The sequence below is a fragment of the Perca fluviatilis genome, chromosome 17 (assembly GCF_010015445.1).
Source record: "Perca fluviatilis chromosome 17, GENO_Pfluv_1.0, whole genome shotgun sequence".
Classification (NCBI taxonomy): domain Eukaryota; kingdom Metazoa; phylum Chordata; class Actinopteri; order Perciformes; family Percidae; genus Perca; species Perca fluviatilis.
In genome coordinates, this window is record NC_053128.1 from 22,209,836 (window position 1) to 22,229,963 (window position 20,128).

Consider the following 20,128-nt stretch of genomic DNA (forward strand, 5'->3'; position numbering starts at 1 on the left):
CTAATAGTTGTCCTGTGGACATATTCTCCCACCTGAGCTGTGGATCTCTGCAGCTCCTCCAGAGTTACCATGGGCTGCTTCTCTGATCAATGCTCTCCTTGCCCGGCGTGTCAGTTTAGGTGGATGGCCATGTTTGCAATTGTGCCATACTCTTTCTATTTTCGAATGATGGATTGAACAGTGATCCGCGAGATGTTCAAAGCTTGGGATATTTTCTTATAACCTAACCCTGCTTTCAACTTCTCCACAACTTCATCCCCGACCTGTCTGGTATGTTCCCTGGGCTTCATGATGCTGTTTGTTCACTAATGTTCACTTTAACAAACCTCTGAGGCCTTCACAGAACAGCTGTATTTATACGGACATTAGATTATACACAGGTTGACGCTATTTACTAATTAGGTGACTTCTGAAGGCAGTTGGTTGCACTGGACTTTATTTAGGGCTATCAGAGTAAAGGGGGCTGAATACTTTTGCACGCCACACTTTTCAGTTTTTTATTTGTAAAATAATTATAATTTTCCTTCCACTTCACAATTATGTATAAAATCATATCACTTAAAATCCCAATGAAATACATTTACGTTTTGTGGTTGTAACGTGACAAAATGTAAAAAATTTCAAGGGGTATGAATACTTTTGCAAGCCTCTGTATTTGAATAGCTGAGAAGATAGGATTTCAAAAATGGGACCCAGCCAGGCAACATCAAGCAATTCTTTAAATCAGATTAATACCATAATGTGACAGACTCATCACCTCAACCAAAACAAAAAAATAGTACTTTCTCATTTGATTAGATGATTGATTGGGCCAGGGAAGATGTAACAAGAAATTGCGAGATGAAATTTCATCAGTGGCCCCATCATTTATCCTTAATGCAAACATCTCCCTGGATGGCTGTTCCGACACTCAAGCTGCTGCAGAGCTCAGAGTCATTAAAAATGATTAACATTTTATTACCGTCTCACTTTCACCTCTCCGCATCACCAGTAGATCAGGAGAAGGGCTTATTAGAGCTGAGCCTAAACTAACAGCTAACGTAAAGATCAAATTGATCGTCAGATGAGTGAATGTGTGTGTTAGAGAGAGAGACCTGTGTCTCTGAGAAGTCTATGGCTTTGCAAAAGATTATAAAATCTCACCCTCTGCAGTCATTAAATGAGATCTCACGATTTCTGTCAGTCAATGTTAAGCTATTATACTTTAGTTTATGATTAGGTAGAGTGTTATTTAAAAAATGAAAACCTTAATAAGCAGCTTTATAGAAATTTAAAAGTTTTCTGTAGAAAAGAAAAATACAGACAAGCATGCTGATGTGCGTGCCTGACAAGAGGGTGTTCCCTGATCATTGTGTGCTGTAGAAGAGCTCAGTTTTTGTGTCGGGCTGATGAACATGCGACTAAGAAAGGCGCTGAGGATATTTGCATAGATTTGGAGGCAGGCTGTTGGGTAGAGGAGAGAGTCAGAAGATGAACTGTCTGTCAACTCCCTGAGAGAGTGGAGCAGAGGGGCCAAGCGAGACATAGACTAAATGAACCACACACAAAAAAGACTATAAATACCCTTGGACACATTTACTTTCTCTGTGCTTCTACCAGCGCACACACACATTCATATATACAGACAGATGACAATTTAAAGAAAAAACAACCAGGGCTTCAACTAACTTACTTACTATCTTCTGATTATTTTCTCAATTGATTCATCATTTAGTCAATGAAATGTCAAATTATTGGGAAAATAATGCTCATAACTATTTCTTAAATATATTACTTTGCACAGCCGAGCCAACAGTCCAAAACCCTTAACCCCTTTTTTTTTTTGCCCAAATCAATCCGTAGGGAGTGTCATTTTGATCAAACCAACATACTTTTTAGTTGACACAGAAGCTGCAGTAGCAGTTGCTAGGATTAGTTAACCTTTTTTCACAACGATATCAAAGAAACATGTAGGATTTCACAATTATTTTCATTATCGATTGATCTGGCAATTATTTTCAAAAATGCCCAAATTCTTAAAGTCCAAGTTGACTTGATCATCAAATATCCTGTTTTGTCAGACCAACAGTCCAGTCTCTCCCAAAGAGATTAAATGTATTAGACAAAGAAAAGCTGCAAATTCTTACATTTGAAACCATCAATCGTTTGGCATTTTTTGCTTTAAAAATTATTACTATTACTAATTCAATTCAATTATAAAGAAGTGGTTGCAGATTCCATTATTGTTGATCAGGTCTCAACGACTGAAATGTTTGAGTCCTTTTCCATTTTCTACCACTTTTTTTTTTTAAAATCCTTTAATTTTCTGCAAAGGTCAGTTCACTTAAATTTTGCGGGCAAAATAAAATCCGTTATCTCTGCCATATATCAGTGCAGTCTTTCTGCTAAAATTTGTTTGACTTGCACAAAGGAATATAACTTCTTTTAAGCTCAAAGAAAATTTCCAAGGTTGTTGTTACATTAATTTATTTGGGGTGGAAAGAACATTTTTACAAAGTAGGTTTAATTATTACGTGTGATGGTAAACATATTTCTTTTTCACAAGGTAGAATAGTAGAATAATGTGTTTTTGTAATGCAGTCTCAAAAATGACTGAATTAAAAGTTTGCTGAATTTAAAAAGTGTGAGGAAAGGTTTTTGTGAGGATCGATGAAAACCCACATTGCAGTATTGGCATTGATGAACTGGTACAATGTTCAATAACCTTGCTTTTCTTTGCTCTTCAAACCAGCCTCCACAAGGCTTACACAGCCTGGTGGATGGCACAGCTTTTTGCTTTGTGTATATTTTTTTTGTATTCTCTCTATTAAAGAAACCTTGTCCCTAGTATGTCAAGAAGGAGAAAAGCTTGACTGCAAGGAGTTCTTGTGCATTTGTTTAAACTTACCAGGGACCTTGTCACTGAGTCCATATGCAAGCAGAACAAAGTTTTTATTTTTCAGCTTTCTGCTTGAGGCTATGCTTTTAGATTACTAAATAGTCAACGTTTGTACTTTTGCTATGAATCTCACTCTGTGATGCACAGTACTGTAGTTGTGGCTGGTTGGTGTGTGTTTATGTGCACATTCACTAAAGTCATGTTTCAAGTGAAGTACTCCATGTCCAGTGGCGTTCAGTCCTGATTGTTGAAATCTCTTTGTGAAGATGGACAGGTCTGCCAACACATACGGCTCAACATTAAACATTTATATGTACTATAATTAATTAAATCACACTCAAATACTGTAGCTGGCTGTCCATTTAAAACATAAGTCTGGATTTTTTTTTTTCTTCATAAGTTTTTGATGGTTTATATAATTTGTTGCGTTTAAACCAGTTATGTCTGTCAACATGCCCTACCACTTCATGTTGGCATTTATGCAATTTGTTACAGCTCAGCCCAGTTTCTTTAAATGTTTTTTTTTGTTTGTTTGTTTGTTTTTGTTTCGTTTCACAATACATGTGTCCGGGATGATCGGGGGGGGGGACCAAAAAACATACAAAAAACAGCAAGTCATGCAAAGACACGAGATGCTTTCTATGAGATTTTGGCAACTACCACATTCCAACTGCTGTCTCTAGTTGGTAAAATGAAGTGAATGAAACAGACAAGTTTGGCTAACCTGGTCTTTCAGTCACTTACCTTTCATCTTTTGACTGTTTGAGTGTCTTAACATAAAATTGATTGTTTCATTAACCTTGATTGACAACCTGTTAATTATATACATCCTTATGGCCAAAAGATGCAAATTCCCCTCATCTGCCTGCACAATTTCATGGTGTAAAAAGCACTTATAGGGCCCTATCTTGCACTCAGCGCAATTGCCTTTGTAAACCGCCGCATGTATCATTCCTATTTTGCACCCCACGCACAGCGGACTTTTCCCTCTAGACGCACGCCGGTAAATTAGGGAATGTATTTGCGCTCCCGGGGGCGGTTCAGCGAAAAGAGGAGGCGTGTTCCGGCGCAAACGGTACGTGGTGCTATTTTGCAGTTTCAGAAAACAATTCCGCCTCTGACCAGGAAAAACCTGGTCTAAAGTCAGTGGCGCTAGTCTAAAGTCAGTAGCACGTTATTCAGATGCTATTTTAGGGACGAATGCTTGGCCATAATGTAGCGTGTGCACAACGCGCATACACTTCTCTCATCTACAGCAGTTCACATTTTTGAAAACCATACATAATTACAGAGAAATATATTACTGAAAATGCGCTTCATGTGTTTAGATGGATCAGGAGGCATTTTACAGTACAATCCTCAAAAAGTCGCAGCATTCTTTGTGGATTGTTGTGTTTTACACATTTCCATGAATCATGGATGTGTTGATGACATAAATGAGGAAATATTAGAGGACTTAAGGAGACGTGATGTTGAACTACGGTGGGATTGGACACTCCGGCGGAATCTGGTCCTGGAGTAATGCGCGATGCGCTCCTGATGGAGCGGGTGGACGGAGATGGAGTGGGGGGGAGGAGGAAGGGGCACAACAGGAGCAGGTGGTGCGTTTGGAGGCCCACGCTCCATTGCTGCAGCAATCCTCTCCAGACTTGAGGAGATGCGCCCGAGAGGCCGCAGCAACATCGCCACCCGGACAAGACGGGCATTTATTACTTTGCCGCATCCCGGACAGCTCCCGCTGGCGTGCGCCAGGCAAATTCGCCGTCATAATAGCAATCCGCCATGGAACAAGCGCGCCTGCTCTTAAAGGGAATGTGAGATGACGCTCTGATTGGTTATTTTCACGTTACGCCCAAACCACACCTAGCTACTTCAGACCAACCCATTTGAGATTTGCGTCGGGCGCAAGACTCATTTATCCCGCCGGTATAATAGCAACAGCGCCCGAGATCTGCCCACAAAGCTAATCGCGTTTTGCGTTTCACACTTGCGTTTCAGATCGTTAAAATAGGGCCCATAGAGTTGAATGTATCTCACCAAAGGTGTGCTGGTTGAGTTTGTGCTGGTTCACAGGCTGAAGCTGATAATAGGTTTCCTCCACGATGCCAGGGTGACTAATCCCCTGGACCATATGTCAGCGGCTTGTCAGCCCAGAGCCAGTACAGCAAAAGGACACAGCTATGCAGGACAGGAAAACAGACATACTGTGCATCCACATGTAAGCAGTCATTGGGCTTTAGCATTTTTTTTTCTTTAAAGATCGTATCAGTAGATGACAGGTTACAGTTTGTCTGGTTGTGAATTGTCATAGTACTTATAGAAGAGCACTGGTTAGTCACTGTGACTAGATGAGGAGTTGAAGATAGGAGTAGAAGATAAAACAGAAAATGGAACCTTTTCGCAAAACTAACGACAAGTTTTAAGGGGGGACAGAGGGGCAGGGAGGAGGCGTAGATGACACACTTGCCAGTGTGAAACTGAGGAGTGGTCAGAGTGAAGCAGAGCAGTTTCAGGTACAAGCCAGCTGCTGCTACATCACAATGAAGCTAACTGGAGCCTGCTTTAATTCCAGGAGACAGCAGCGGCCTGAGGGATGCGGAGGAGGGAAGAACCAACCTCAGTTGATACAACAACAGTCACCACAGCACCAGAGGGATCAAACGCAACAACTGTCTCCAAACCAACCGCAGCAGAATTTAATAGAACTGGGAGATAACAGAAACAGCAGTGCTGGTCGGCCACCTCGCCAGTATCAAGGAGGACATGGGCAGCGCCAAGGAGGACCCCCGCACCACGGATACAGCCAGAACCGCCGTTGGCACCACAATCAGAAAGGTCAGGGGCATGGACAGACAAATGCAGCAGGTGATAGAGTTCCCCCAAGAACAGCCAAAGACAAAGAGACTGAGAATGTAAAACCGGGTGACGAGCAGATCAGATCACCTCAAGACTGCAACAGTAAGAGTCCCAATGAATCACCCAGACCTGAGTCGACACCCAATACAAATGCTTTCCCACATCTGACAGTTAAAAGAGAATCTCCCCACCCACCAGGAAGTGGAAAGGCAAACGAGGGCCAGTCGGAGCAGCCCAAAATCAGCTTGCTGCAGTCGTCAAAGGAGAGGCTGAGGAGGAGACTAAAGGACAAGGTACTGAAAAGCTGCTTAGTGTCTGTCCATCAGTATTAAGGCAATCAGGACTAATGTTCATGTGTACACACACGCGCTACAATTTAGTCGTATAATTACTTTCATTATGTTCACGAACACACATGCACTGTCATTAATATATAGACACTTAGACACAGTTTTCTTACACTGCCTTGCTTTAGTCATTCGCTTACTTAGTTATTTAGCATTCGGATTGACACATTCAGACTGGTAGGGAGGGGAGTACATGTTCTCACTAAGCAGGTAAAGAAACTAAAGTGGCATTAACGTAACAGTTTTTTGATGTTTTCCACTGTGTGAACTAAACTGGCGAGTCAGCTGCTGCTCTCAGCTTCCTCTTCCTCCTCTAACTCATTACCACCAGTGGTGGTTTGATTTGACAGCATGAGACTCCCCAGCAGGCAGCAAGGCAGGAATTAATAAACGGCGACCTCAGTGAATCAATGTATCCAGTCTTGAAGCCAGATTTTGCTTGATTAGGGTGTACTGAACTCCAGCAAATAATAGATTTATTTTGCAACTTACAATTTTGCAACGCATTTTTTCATAGTTTACCGTTGGCATATAACTTTCCAGATATATTTAAACCCTGAGTTCATGTAAATTTGGTCAATATATTATATGACGTGCTTTCTTAGTAACATGGTAATATTCATACAGATCACTAAACCAAAATAGACCTAGCATATAGCACGTCATAAACCATCTATTGGGTTTGGGAAGTCATGTTGATAATGTTATGTGCTATTTGTCATGCAGGTGCATACATTAATACAGTGATTCCCAACCAGGGGTACTTGTAATCAATTAATTTGAAGAAAAAAAGCCAACAGAAATTATGATTTTTATTTTGAAAAATATCTGCATATAGTGGAGTCAGCTATAACACCAAAAACACATGTTGCAATTCAGTGTGAACACATTTTAGCAGTGAAGTGAAAAAAGATTAATTAATTAATTAATTAATTAATTAATTAATTAAAGCAACGATTGAAATATTAAGCTAAAACTGTCTAAATAGATAAAGGTAATGGATAAATAAATAAATGGTTAAGACCCCCTTCTCTTCTGCTACGCTAAAGGATAGTAGCACAAATGCAAACTTCACCAAACCGACCTAAACGTTGACCGTTCAGTTAATGTTAATCTGTCACGGTCTATACCCTTGCTTTTTTAACTAGTACAGTCACTGAACAAAACCTCCTATGTTGTAGTCAAACCTACAGTATGTTGAAATTGAATATCGTCACCCACCACTCATGTTCTTTTTCCATCTCCTGCCTCAGGAAGAGGCACGTGTGGAGGCGGCAGGCTCCGGATCGCAGAGCATGGATCGGCTGGTGGACCTTCTCAATAGCATGAGGAGCAACAGCAGCGGTGTGGAGCAGCGGCTGGCCTCCTTCATGGAGGAGGCGCAGTGCTCGGCGCGGTCCGAGGAAACCCTGGCTCAGGTGGTCAGCACCATCTACTTCAAGGCCGTGTCGGACCGGAGCTTCGCCGCCACGGCCGCCAAGCTCTGCGACAAGATGGCGCTGTTCATGGTTGAGGGGACCAAGTTCAGATCGCTGCTCCTCAACATGTTGCAGGTGAGAACGCTGGAAAGGGATTTGGTTAGTTGCAGGTGCTGCTTTAAGCTTTTCTCTCCAATATTTTTTTCCCCACTACTGACATAACTCAGACTTCAGTATAACAAACACGGACCTGCCTTGCTTTTTTAAATGAACACCCCTAACTTCCCAATTAGTTGATTTTAGTTGATGGATTTGTTGACTGTAGATGCTGAACTAGTATAGTTACCTCTCAGAAAGATACAGTTTGAGAAAGATACAGCTGTAGGATAAATATTAGAGCCCGGACATGGTAGCATGGTATTTATGGGCCAATAAGTACCAACGAATTGGGGAACAGAAATGCCCAAAATACACTCAGTTGCCATTTAAATAAGGTACACCTAGGTATAAAACTAATGCAGTCTAATAATGCAGGCCTTCAATAAATCCTACCTTTCTACTTATACTAAAGTGAAGGACTTAAGTACTTTTTCCACCACTGCTTTGTTGCTGTAGGAGACTGGCTACTTATCTGTGCAGTAAGCGGTTATCGTGTTAATGAGCTGACAGCGCAGCTACACTATGGTTAAAAAATGAACACTGTTATATGTCTCTACTCCCATCTGTGCAGCACCACTGTTATCTCAGTGGATCATGTTAACTTCAGTTTTGAATTAGAAAAAAAGGGTTTGTCTGTAAATACTTTTATGCACTTAGATATTTTGTGCTGTATGTCACATTCTGATGCTTGCTTTCCAAAATAAATTTGTATTTCATAGCTCCATTACAGCTTGATGTGGGATCTTCCAAGGAACTAATACTAGTCTGAAAAAGTTGATTTAAAATAAAGTCACATTAAGTTCTGAAATGCAAAGTTGATCAACAGAAAATGATTCAGTTTTGATATTGAATCGTTTGTCTTTTGTCAAGCAAAAAGATTAAACATGCTCTCGTTCCAGCTTCTTGAGGATTTGCTGCTTTTCTCTGTTTGTATGTACAGTATGTGTTACTGTAAACAAGATCTCAAATTGCCCTTTTAAAGATTCTTCTAAGCTACCAGCGCTTGCTAATAGAATGTTATTTTGGCAAACCAGTAATTTTTTATACTGTATGTTTTAACAAAATCCTCCCTGTAATTTAATTAGCTTCATTCACCCTTAGTTTTATGAGGAAGCCCTTTCAGGTGGAAACCAACTGTGTGTGTGATGTTGTAAATGTCAGTGGGCAAAGTAGCTAATCTAAACACCCAGGGGAGAGAGGCCTGTCCCCTCCTTCACCCTCCATCCCTTCACTTAACTGCACAGTTCCAGTCTTGCACCCATGATGAAAACATGCTCTCAGCCGTTATATATTTCACTGCCTCTCTCCCCCTCCTCGTCTCTCATGAGCTCTCTATTACATTGCTACCCCGTCTTATCGCCTCCCCTCACCCAGAACGACACGGGCCAGTGCCTCGCTGCTTCTCCCTGCACACTTCCCCTCTCTCTCTCTTTCTAACCATGCTCCTCCCTTTCACCCCTTCCTCCATCCTGAGAGTCAGACAAGCCTCGCCAGAGCGGCAGTCTAGAAGTAGGCAAACGAGACGTACATGCTGTCTTCAAAAGACATTCAATGTCTAAATGTTAGCCCACCTGCTGCCTTTTTTCCCTTCCCTTCACTCCTACTCCTGTTTCCTTCTCCTGCAGAAGCTCTTTTCAACTGCACTCCTACACTTTTCTTTTTTTCTCTCCTCCCTTCTGTTTTTGTGTTTTTCCATTAAATCACCTCTTTCTTTAGATGTTGAGATTTTGTGACTGACCCAGCAGTAAGAATCCCACCTTAATCCTTTTTTTTTTGATTAATTCCCCCCTTTTTCACAGCTGTGTGGTCACCTGCTCCTCTTTTATTTCTCACTTTAATCCCCACTTCCCAGCCAGCGTGGACCCCCTCCTCGTCTTTGACATTTTGGCTTTTTTGCTTTAAAACATTTTAAATGTCACAAGTGGGCTTATGAAGGTTGTCATTAATGATGTTGCTTCCAGACCCCTGGATCTCAATATGGGGGCAATTAGTCTGTAACCGCTCTGTGTATAAAGAGAGAGGCATCAAGGTTTGTTGTTGCTTTCATTAAACGTAGTCAGACTTAGTTACCTATGAAAGATTCTACCTATTTACAGCTGAGAGGAGCATGTGGCCTTTTGTTTAACTAGCTGATGCTGTTGGCACCATCCTCATCATCTTCTTTTCTTAAATAAGCTGCTGTTGCTAACGCTTCAGTCATCTGTTTTTTGTCTGCTCTGTGATGTGTGTATCCTGCCATTTTGCTGGCTTGTTGTGCGAGTGTCAAATAATGTGGCGATGTACTTGGAGGTGTATGAGAGGTTTGTGTAGTTGTTTTTGAGTTTGGGTGTGGTATGTTTGTTTTTGACTGTGTGAGTGAGTTTTATTTTTTGGATCCATTCAAGGCTGCGTATTCTGTGTATGTCTGTGTACAAGCAGGCCTTCAGTGCAGTTGTACGAGTCGGTGAGAATATACTTTAAGCCGCTCATGTTTCTAGTGTACTCCAGTAACAGGCAGTACACTCTGGAAAAGCAGAGTGAGTTGCTCTTAATAAAGTTTCAGTTTAACCTGCTGTATAACATCTTCACAAGTGCGCATTACGCATTAACCCATATTAACCCCAACACTTTTACAGCACTGACACAGTTCACTACCCTTCACTTTTAAACCAAATTAACATATTCTCCTCTACTTCTGGCAGATAAAAGAAATTCATGAATTTGTTAAATGTGTTTTTCAACTGCTTTTTGGCTTTAAGTACTTTAAGCTGCCAAGTTAATACTTGTGCCACCTACAAAAACTCCCATCTGGGCGATCGCAGAGATGTTAATGGTGATTACCACCACTGCTGATGAATTTATGAAACACTTAACTATCCACCTACCTACTGCCTACTTAGAACTTGTATTACACATTTACAAAAGCTGGATGGCCTGTCATGTTTCAGTGTATTTTCCAAACTTAATATGCATCTGTATTTGTTTTTCTTCCCTATCTTCACCTCCCCACAGAGGGACTTTGCCTGCCGAGAGGAGCTCCAGCAGTCCGATGTGGAGAGGTGGTTAGGTTTCATCACCTTCTTGTGTGAGGTGTTTGGCACCATGAGGAGCAGCTCTGCAGAGCCATTCAGGGTGCTGGTGTGTCCAATCTACACCTGCCTACGAGAGGTCTGTATCCAGATCTACAGCTTCTTTATCAATAAGTATGTCAATTAGCAATTGATTAGTCCTGGCTCAACAATGTAAACTGCTGGGATAAAGCCTGACGCGCCGGATGTTCCTCTCCTCTCGCTGTCTCCGCTATCTGGGCTTAGCGCCATCCAGGACGGTTGTGATTGGTTTAAAGAAACACAAACAAGCCAGAGCATTTTCCCCACCTATCCCAGAATAAGTAGGTGGTGTAGCCAGACCATTCTGCAGCGGGATAGATCTAACAATGCAAAACTACCAATTGATCAACCCCATCCACGTGTTCCAGTTAGCGGGAAGCATCTAGCTGCGTCTGTACATCTTGTCTACTCAGATCAATACGTGCACTAAGTTTCCTGTTTTTGGCCAGACCTAGTCTAGACTCGAGACACCACAGCAGGGTTTGGTTAGTGGTGTAAACAGTCAGGACACCCTCAGTTCCAGGAAAATGTGTGACCCACGGTTCATTTCTCATCAACTGGTCATGCTCTCTTACACACACTCCCTTGGTCACTATGGAAACCATATAGGGTAGCCACAGCCGACTCGCCGCGATACAGAAGTGGTTAACGACAGATGGAATATTGAAAGGGGAAGCGAGTGAGGGTGGGAGCGAGAAAGAGAGAAGAGGTGAGAGGAAGCGGAGGAGACTGTGGTCAGGTTGACAGTTACTGCAGTTTACTGATGGCACAACAGGTAGAAGAGAAAGGAGAGGAGAGATGACACAATCTGGGAGTGAAAAACAGTTTAAATGCGTAGTTTGAGAGGTATAGAAGAAATAATGGCAGGTTTGATTCACGTGTCAGGTAGTTTCACCGCCCACGTTCACACCTCTGGCACTTAACACGCACCTCGCAAACAAACAACAATCAACACACAATGAATGCCATCCACACCCTTTCTGAGCCATGCCCAGGACATTATCTCAACTTGTTAAGAGGGCTCCGCGACATGCCCGAGGGTGTGTAACACACCTCCATATTCCAGCATCAGCAGTGTCACATTTAGCCTGATGGTGCTTGGGGTCATAACACACCGATGCGTGTGTGTGTGTGTGTGTGTGCGTGTGCTTGTGTGTGTGTGTGTGTGTGTGTGTGTGACTTGTATCTCCATTTCCAAGAGCCATTGTTTCTGGTTTCTCTCCAGCTGCTGTTTTGTCTACCCTTCGTAACATGTAGTTGTCGATTCCAGCTACAAGCCTTGTGCCATAATGTGCGCTCGCCTGTATGTGTTTGCAGAGGAAAGTAGATGGGCCTGTACGTTTGTGTGGCAGTGCATTTTGCAGCGGCTGTCTTCTGTAGTTGTAGCCTGCAGAACAGGATTAGGTAACAACTGAGGTGTGTTAGGAAGTGTGTTTGAGTATACATGACAGCTGTACATATAGACAGAGCAAGTCAGTGAGTGGTGATCTCATCCATTCATGACTCACAAGCCAATAGTGTTTTTTTAAATGCCACAATCCTCATAGATACACTAAGTTAGATAATCCTCGACTATGTGTGCACTGGAGCACACCTTCAAATAAATAACTTATTTACCATGCTCACTTAACAAAAGACAACCATCAAACTTTTTTTTTTATTAAGGATCAGTCCTGCACAGCCAAATGGTCATGGGAAATCAGAAGGCAGGTAGCAGGACACTCGCTTTAACATATAAAACCATCTTTTACTGAAGCCAAGACCTGCACGTGGCCCACAGATGCCTTCGACAGGGTATTGGTTTGCAGTGGCACGCTGCAGAAGCCATGCACATACACTATGTCTGGTGGTGACCTCAGGAGCTATTTATATTGTGCCTTGGTTTCCTTCTTTGAAAGTCAGCAATGTGCCCTCTTAGTCTTAGACAATCAACTCAGAAATTGCAGTATACATACATTCATTTGAAAAGAACTTAAATATTTTTTAGCATCAAGCAATTGTAAGTGGTTTTGTTTGTAGGCCTTTTTGTTAAGCAGTTAGTAAAGTACAGAAATAGGGTAATATTATGTAATGTAACTAAGGGAAGTTCTGTTCCTGACGCTAGACCTGCTGTTGCTATGCAACTATTGGAAACCCAGTTAAAGTTGAAGTAGTTATAAAAAAAAAATGTGAGCACTGTGTGTCATTAGTACCCAGATGAAACATGTTTTTCTCTCAGCACTCATACATCGTTTACTTTTTTTTTAGCCAGCAGTATGATGACAGGTTTCAAAATATACAAATATATATACATGCGTTTGAGTAATGAAGTCAAATCGATGGACAGATGAAGCCTCACCAGAATAGACCTCACTGGGTCATTCAAGGAGTTGTCATGTTGAATGCATTTCTTCCATTCAGGGCTACAAGACGATTACAGCTGTCCTAGTTTTTCTTGCTTTTTATGTTCCTGATCAAATGTCTTTTGAATGTGTATACTGTAAATGGAAATCCCACAGAATCCCAAGGTTTCCCTGTGCAGAGAGCTTTGTTTCTTGATGAAGTAACTAACCAGAGATCTGTCTGTTTTCAGCTTCAGCAGAGAGACTTTGTGTGTGATAACTAGTCCACAGAAACAGTTTTTTTCTGAAGCGGATCTGGTAATATGGAGCGATTTAATGTCTGTTATGGTGTAAGAGTGACAAAGGACAGACAGGGAAAAGAAAGCTATCGCAGTGTATAGGAGAGCTGATTATAAATGAGTATAGATCAGACCATTTTAAACGTATTGAGCAAAAACTTCCCCCTGCCCTCCCCAGAGAGCTCATTATGAGCTAATCCTGCTTGTCACATAGCTCTCCTACTCTGGGAACGACAAGACTTTAGTTCTCACATCAAACAGCCACACTGTCACCACACCCGTCTAAGCATACTGAGGAGCTGACGTCTGCGCAACTGCTGGGCCTGAATGATAGGTGGAATACCATTAAGCTTACGGCGTGGAAATAACAGGCCAGCTCGCATTGAGTGTGGTTCGCAGCATCAGATGGAGGTGATCCTTCCCTCCATGATCTCACTTATTTTTTTCATAACTTTGTGCTTGTACCCTGCAGTTCTTATTTTGCTCATTGTGCAGCAGGTCTACGCTCCCAAAGTTTAATTAGACATCACTCCAGCAAAAACACTCTTGTCCCTTCCTCCCTGTTACTTCCTTTCCCTCCTTCAGGTTAATCAAAGTAGCACTTTGGAAACAGACTTGTGAGAAGTAAAAAAAAAAAAAGTATTTCACCAAATTCCTTTCTGCTGTAATCTGACACTAGATCTTCACAGTCTAGCATGTGAGGCTCCCCGTCGTTATACCTTCCCCTGTCACCATTGCTCTCTGCATTGTTTGAAAATGCCAGTTATATGCCCATCTGTGCATGGGGCCGGGGGTGGAAAGCCAGCTAGCATGTTTACCAGCTATACGATTTGTTTTTGGCCACTTGCAGTGTGCACAAAGCCAGCCTTGATGTCTGATGGTTAGCTAGCTTGCCAGGATGAAAGCCTGGTGTGTTGTCTTCCAAGATTTAAAATGTTAATGTAGAAAATATTTACAATCTGGATTAGGTCTTTTTCTTTTTTTCCTTCTCTTGTGAACTGATTAACACACACAAACACTTGCATTTGCTTAATCTCCCCATGTGGTCTACATCCAAATACATATATTTATATCTCTGCCAGGCCTTGAAAGGATTTGCTCACTCACTTTTTTTGTGCAGCTCTTTGCTTTGCAGTGTCCCAGTATAGTCACATAGTGTCTGTTCTTGTACCTTTTAGCTGTTGGAGTCCACAGATGTTAAGGAAGATGCAGTCCTTTGCTGTTCCATGGAGGTATGGTACCCCTACGCACTCACGCACAGTTAATACTTGTCTCTGTTTGAAGCAAAAGGCTGATTTGAAATTTTAAAGCCAGGCAACAAAATTACATGCAGTAGAACATCTACACAAATCAGAAACAAATTCTAACAGACCTATTGAAGCCCATAAAACCCATGTTATATTTGAATGCACAGTACAGTCTCAAGTATGTACAATCTCAAGCACATATCTTTGATATTCTATGGCAGTCTTCTGAAGGTTATGAATAATAAAGTAGTGCACGTGAATTTGGGCAGAACTATGGATTTAATCAGATTTGGGTCTTTGTAGAAGACCCAAACAGAAAGAGCTAAGACAGGTGATCTCTGGTTGGCAAACAGTTCCCATACTCACAAACACATCATTTGCAGCCTTGATTACTTATCAGCAGGCTTTCTCTCTCTCTCTCTCTCTCTAGCTTACTCACGCACGCACACTGCTGTCTGACTGCATCCACAGTAACAAGGTGCCAGACGTTGTGTCTTGCAGGGACACACACACACTTTCTCTGACCTCCTGTCTCCTCACTTCCTCCCTCTTATCAGCTGCAGAGCATGGGGCGTCTCCTGGAGGAGCAGCTCCCAGAGATGATGACAGAGCTTCTAGCAGCCGTCAGGGACAAGATGCTTAGTCCGGTCGAATCTCAGCTGACCCGCTCTCTCCTCATGGAGGTCATCGAGCTGCATGCACACCGCTGGAGCCCCTTGGAGGCCCTCACCACCCAATACTACAACCGTACCATCCAAAAGCTCACCACCACTGCCTAGGGGCCAGCTCCCTCATGAGGAAAGAAGACAGGCCCCCCTGACGCCCCAAGGAAACATTTTCCAGTGAGCATCAATCTGCTCTTCTAGTTTTACCAAAACACAAGAATTTAATAATAACCTCACTCGCTAATCTAATTAATCTACATGCTTTACGTGGATATTGAACTTAATTGTGCAATTTGCTAATTTCTACCGCAAACACAGCGTACACTATCCACCAAACCGATAGCCCTGAGACATCAAGGCAACACTACATGTGGCGTTGAAACAATGAAAAGCAGATTTGACAGACATTTGAGAAAACAGCAACGTATGTATGGCCAGTAGGGGCGTGCTCGGCTACACAGAGTCCAGGAGCTGGGCCGCTGAGCGATAAAGGAGGGAACAGACGAGAGAGGGGTCACACAGGGGAGAGGAGCAGCCCGCCCGTAGGGAATAGAGAGATCTGTACCCAAAGATGAATGGAAGAGGGAGGGGGAGGTCAGGGTAGTCCATGTCAGTCTCTTCATTGTGTTCATTTGCCCACCACCCTCCCCTACCCTACTGTCTCTTTCTCCACCCCCTCCTCGGTCTCTCAGTCAGCCCCTGGGGTCTGTGTGGCTGATAAAAGAGAGAGGAGGCGGCAGGGAGTAGACATGGTGCTGTCTGTCTGGGCCGTCTGCCCCGCCGGGCCAGGGACCAGGTCAAAGGGCCTCGCTCCCCAGCTCCCACAGCTCCTCCTCGCCTTTGTCTCCCCCACTCCACACCCCCCAGCTGGAAGCCTTTTTGTGGGGATGAGACAGCGGGCCTGCTGGGCCAGACTGGGCTGAGGATAAGGATCAGGATGGCTAGAGTAGGGTGGCAGATGGCTGCTTGAGCCCATATGAGACGACACACCCCTCTGGCACCCCAGCTCCCTGCTCCCCGAGCTCGGGCCGGCGTCATCAATAGAAGCAGTAGGAATATTGCAGTTAGGGGGGTTGGAGCATTAGAAAAGCATTAAAACAAACACTGCTGTCTGATAATTCTTTTGTTTTTGTCCTACAGGGGAAGGTCTCTTTTCCTCTGTTAAGCCGTGCATGTACATGCTTTGTTGTCATCTTTGATATGTTATTATATTATTTTTTTAAGCATTTAGTGTTTTTATTGTTGGTTCATTTTGAAGTCTTGTTTTTATGATAAAATGTATGTATGAGGTATTAGTGGTAGGCCTTATTGCACAGGTTTGATTTGTTTTGCACTGTTTTGCTTTAAAATTTAAAAAAAAGCAAACGTTTGAATTTGAATCAGTGCTTGTGGATTAATATTAAAAATCTCAATAGTGAGACAAATGGTTGAGCATAGTAAGGGATTTTAGGACGTTTTAATGGACTAGTGGCCTTGTCATTTATCCATCTTTATAAGAGCTCTCTTGTTTCGAGGCCTTCAGGGCCTGTGGCAGCAGAGGGCATGCTGAGGACTAAACAGTTGGACTTATTCACATTCTGTTGCTGGAGAAAAAATGCATTTGAAGAGGAAAATAGTGATGTGATAACAAAAAAAAAAGCATGGCACACAGAGAAACAGAAGTGAAATGCTTCTTAAAGATTTCTCCTACTCAAGCCTATCTTTGCAGTGGACATTTTGCAAGTGTTTAATATAACCTGTGTATTTGAAGATGACAATGACGAAAAGAAGAAATCCTATTGTATGACCTCATTAGCTTCATGTGACCCTTATTCCAGCTAACGTGTGTACTATGATTTTGACGTACCAAGCCAATCATGTACCATTTGTAAATGGGCTCTATATATATAATCTGCATACAATATATTTACAAGTATTTAAAATCATTGGAATATAGGTTGATCACGCAACAGAGATGTTAAACACAGAAAGACTGTGGTTGTGTGGCTAGAGTTTGGCCTTCCCATGCATTTCTATCAGGAAGTAGCTCTTTGTTTGGGAGTAGTCACACACACAAATACATGCACATATGCACATGCATACACATACTTAGTTTCCCATTGAATCTCTGTGGGCAGTTTTGTTTTTATATTATTTTCTCTGTCTTGCATCAAGAATTAAAAACCCTGTGTGGTAGAAACCCACTCCAGAAGATTAGTTAGAGGAGAAGGGTGATTTAAAGCTCACAATTGTTTTTGGAGTTGCAGCCTAATCGTCTATTAAGTGTGTGTCTGCTTAAGAAGTGGTGTTTTATTGTTTTTTTTTCTGTCTTTTGTTGTAATTTTGTTTCTAGGTTCCTGTTTAAATTATATTTAGCTCCTTTTATATATACTTTCCCATCTGTTGGGTTTTTAAGACATCTGAAACATTTGTGATACTTAGCTTGCTGTGTAAGTGTGGTATTACCATGTTTTAGTTCAGAAAAATACCCATCAGTGCATTTTCATTATGCAAAGAGCGACTCGCTCTAACAGCAGATGGGGGCAGGTGGAGGCTTCCCCACCTTGCGTGCCCTTAGACCCCTCTGCTCAGGTCACATGACTCACTCGACAATTGAATGAGACACCCCATTAATTAGCATATTCTCATGAATATTGGAAAACAAGGCTCTGGTCAGCAAACTGACAAGCTGTAGATTTGGCAATAGTGGGTCATCTTGTGAGCTCTTGTTTTGTTTTTCTAAGCAACTGAAAAATAAACTAACATGGAAAAAATGATTTGATGGAACAAACTGGTGTGTTTTTTTATTTCTGCTCACTTCACATGAAAGTCAGTGTGATACCATGAAGATAATCAGACATTACAAAAGAAACAATGGTGTGCACACTGTTTCCTCTGCCATTACCAGCTAGACTGCGTAACTAATCTTTGCACCACAGTAGGTTATTATATACTAACAATTCATACACGCGCAAACTGGAACTCCTCATTTACATGTCTTCGCCTTTACATGGTCACACATTAAAGAGACCACACTTCAGAATTTTAACAACTGTGTGTTGCAGCACGTCCTTGGCCAGTGATTTGCATTTGGTTAGCCCTGACACTTGCCTGGGGCTCCCCAACTCTGGGCGTCCCAACGGGAGCTCTCGGTGCGAGGTTTCCTCCCCGCTGAGGGCCCCGTCCCTAGAACCTATAGGACGTCCTTTAGCACTCGTCCACATCAATCAACATAATCCCATGCACACTTTAAATTTGCCATCAACACCATGAGAAGCTTTGTTTTCTTATTCTCAGTTTTGTCCTTGACAGAGATGGATTTATGACGATGGGTTTTGTTTCACAAACGAATAACAGGAGTAACCGTCTTTTAAACACAAACTGGGACAATAGGGAAGATAGACCACTACAGTAATAGACCAACTCATGCAGCAAAAGCAGCGTAAAGAAAAAGAAAGCTTAAGCTGCTGTAGTGGAAGAATAGAGGGAGAAAATTAATAAGTGGGAAGAAATGGTGACAGACAAAGTGAAATAAATGTAGGAGGAGATGAAGTGAGAAAACGTATAGCTATATATATATAGAAATGACTGGATCTTGGGACAGTATGGGGGAGCCTATTGAGGTATACATGCAAATAGTGGAAGAAAGTGAAAGTTAGTATCACGGTTAATTTGGTGCTGTGCAGTTAAAACAGTTGAACAGGCATCCTAGCCCCGAGGGATAATGTTTTGTTGGCTGGCTGGCTGTGGTGCTGGAGACTAAACTGGTAAGATACAGTAGCTGTGTCTCCAATTTAGAATCAGATCACCTTACAACAAGATGGTGTTATTTGTCTGCGAGCAAAGTGACACAATGAGCGAAAAAAAATTTGGAGGCCATATGGATTGATGTAGGCTGTTTATTATTAAGTTTCGGATTTAGGATGGACTGAAATAATTGATCAAATCAAAAGAAAATTAACTATTTGGACAATCAATTATATATCATTATATCATTTCAAACAAAACTGGTTTCAGCATCTCAAATGTGAGAAGTTTTGCTTGTCTTTGTTACATATGACAGTAACTGGTCTAAATACTACAATACCCACGAGTCTTGGCTGCTGTTGCTATGGAGAAGACGCCAATCAGAGGCGTGAATCAAAGCATTTCGCCCTTGAATTCGTGAATAAAACTCAGTCCAAAATTATCCAAAATCCAAAAAAGGGAATTGACATAAAGCTGAAGATTGTATTATCTGTTTTACCAACACTTTGATCTTTAGCTTCAGCTTGCCGTTAGCGGCGCACATAACAGTATTTTACATTTTGTGATTGGATACTTCTTGCCAAAATGAATCTTGTGAGTCGTTAACTTCTAAACTGAGTTCTTAAGTATTCAGGGTTGACCCTTCAACTTTTTATCAAAGAATCAGATATATAATACAGGTGTTCATTGACGTTTTAATATTATTTTGACATTTCATAGACTAAACAATGAATTGCTTCATCGAGAAAATTATAAACGGATTAATTGATAATAAAAACAATCGTTAACTGTATCTCTAATACGGAATACAGGGGTCAATTTGATCATGTGTGGCTCATGGTGTTGTATCATGACAGGAGGTTGGCCTACTTTCTCTGTTGGCATGGATGGATGAATGGATTTGTGTGCATATGTGTGTGCAGGCTGAGTCACACCACTACCGTCCATTGTTTGAGCCAGACAAAAGCAGGCTGCATCTCAGCTGGCCTTCATGACGAACCAAAGACGAGGAGAGAGGATGCTCGCAATAAGATAACTGCTTATACACTCACCACACACTCTACCACAAGCTTGAACAACACAAGCACCAGCAGATCCTTTGTTGAAGTATCTCCTTGTGGAT

General features: G+C 42.0%; 1 protein-coding gene across 6 annotated transcripts in view; it reads left to right on the top strand.

Moving 5' to 3' along the window:
• The window catches only part of ctif (CBP80/20-dependent translation initiation factor), a 59,507-nt gene extending 41,458 nt beyond the window's left edge, over positions 1 to 18,049 (top strand). For 5 of the 6 annotated variants that reach the window (XM_039778998.1, XM_039779000.1, XM_039779001.1 and 2 more), the window contains 5 exons: positions 5,451 to 6,027; positions 7,335 to 7,634; positions 10,650 to 10,805; positions 14,546 to 14,599; positions 15,172 to 18,049. In XM_039778998.1, coding sequence (XP_039634932.1) covers positions 5,451 to 6,027; positions 7,335 to 7,634; positions 10,650 to 10,805; positions 14,546 to 14,599; positions 15,172 to 15,393 — 1,309 coding nt within the window. In that variant the 3' untranslated portion in view covers positions 15,394 to 18,049. The remainder of the gene's footprint in view (positions 1 to 5,450; positions 6,028 to 7,334; positions 7,635 to 10,649; positions 10,806 to 14,545; positions 14,600 to 15,171) is intronic. The other variant, XM_039779002.1, reaches the window with a different exon arrangement.
• The last annotated feature ends 2,079 nt before the right edge of the window (positions 18,050 to 20,128 follow it).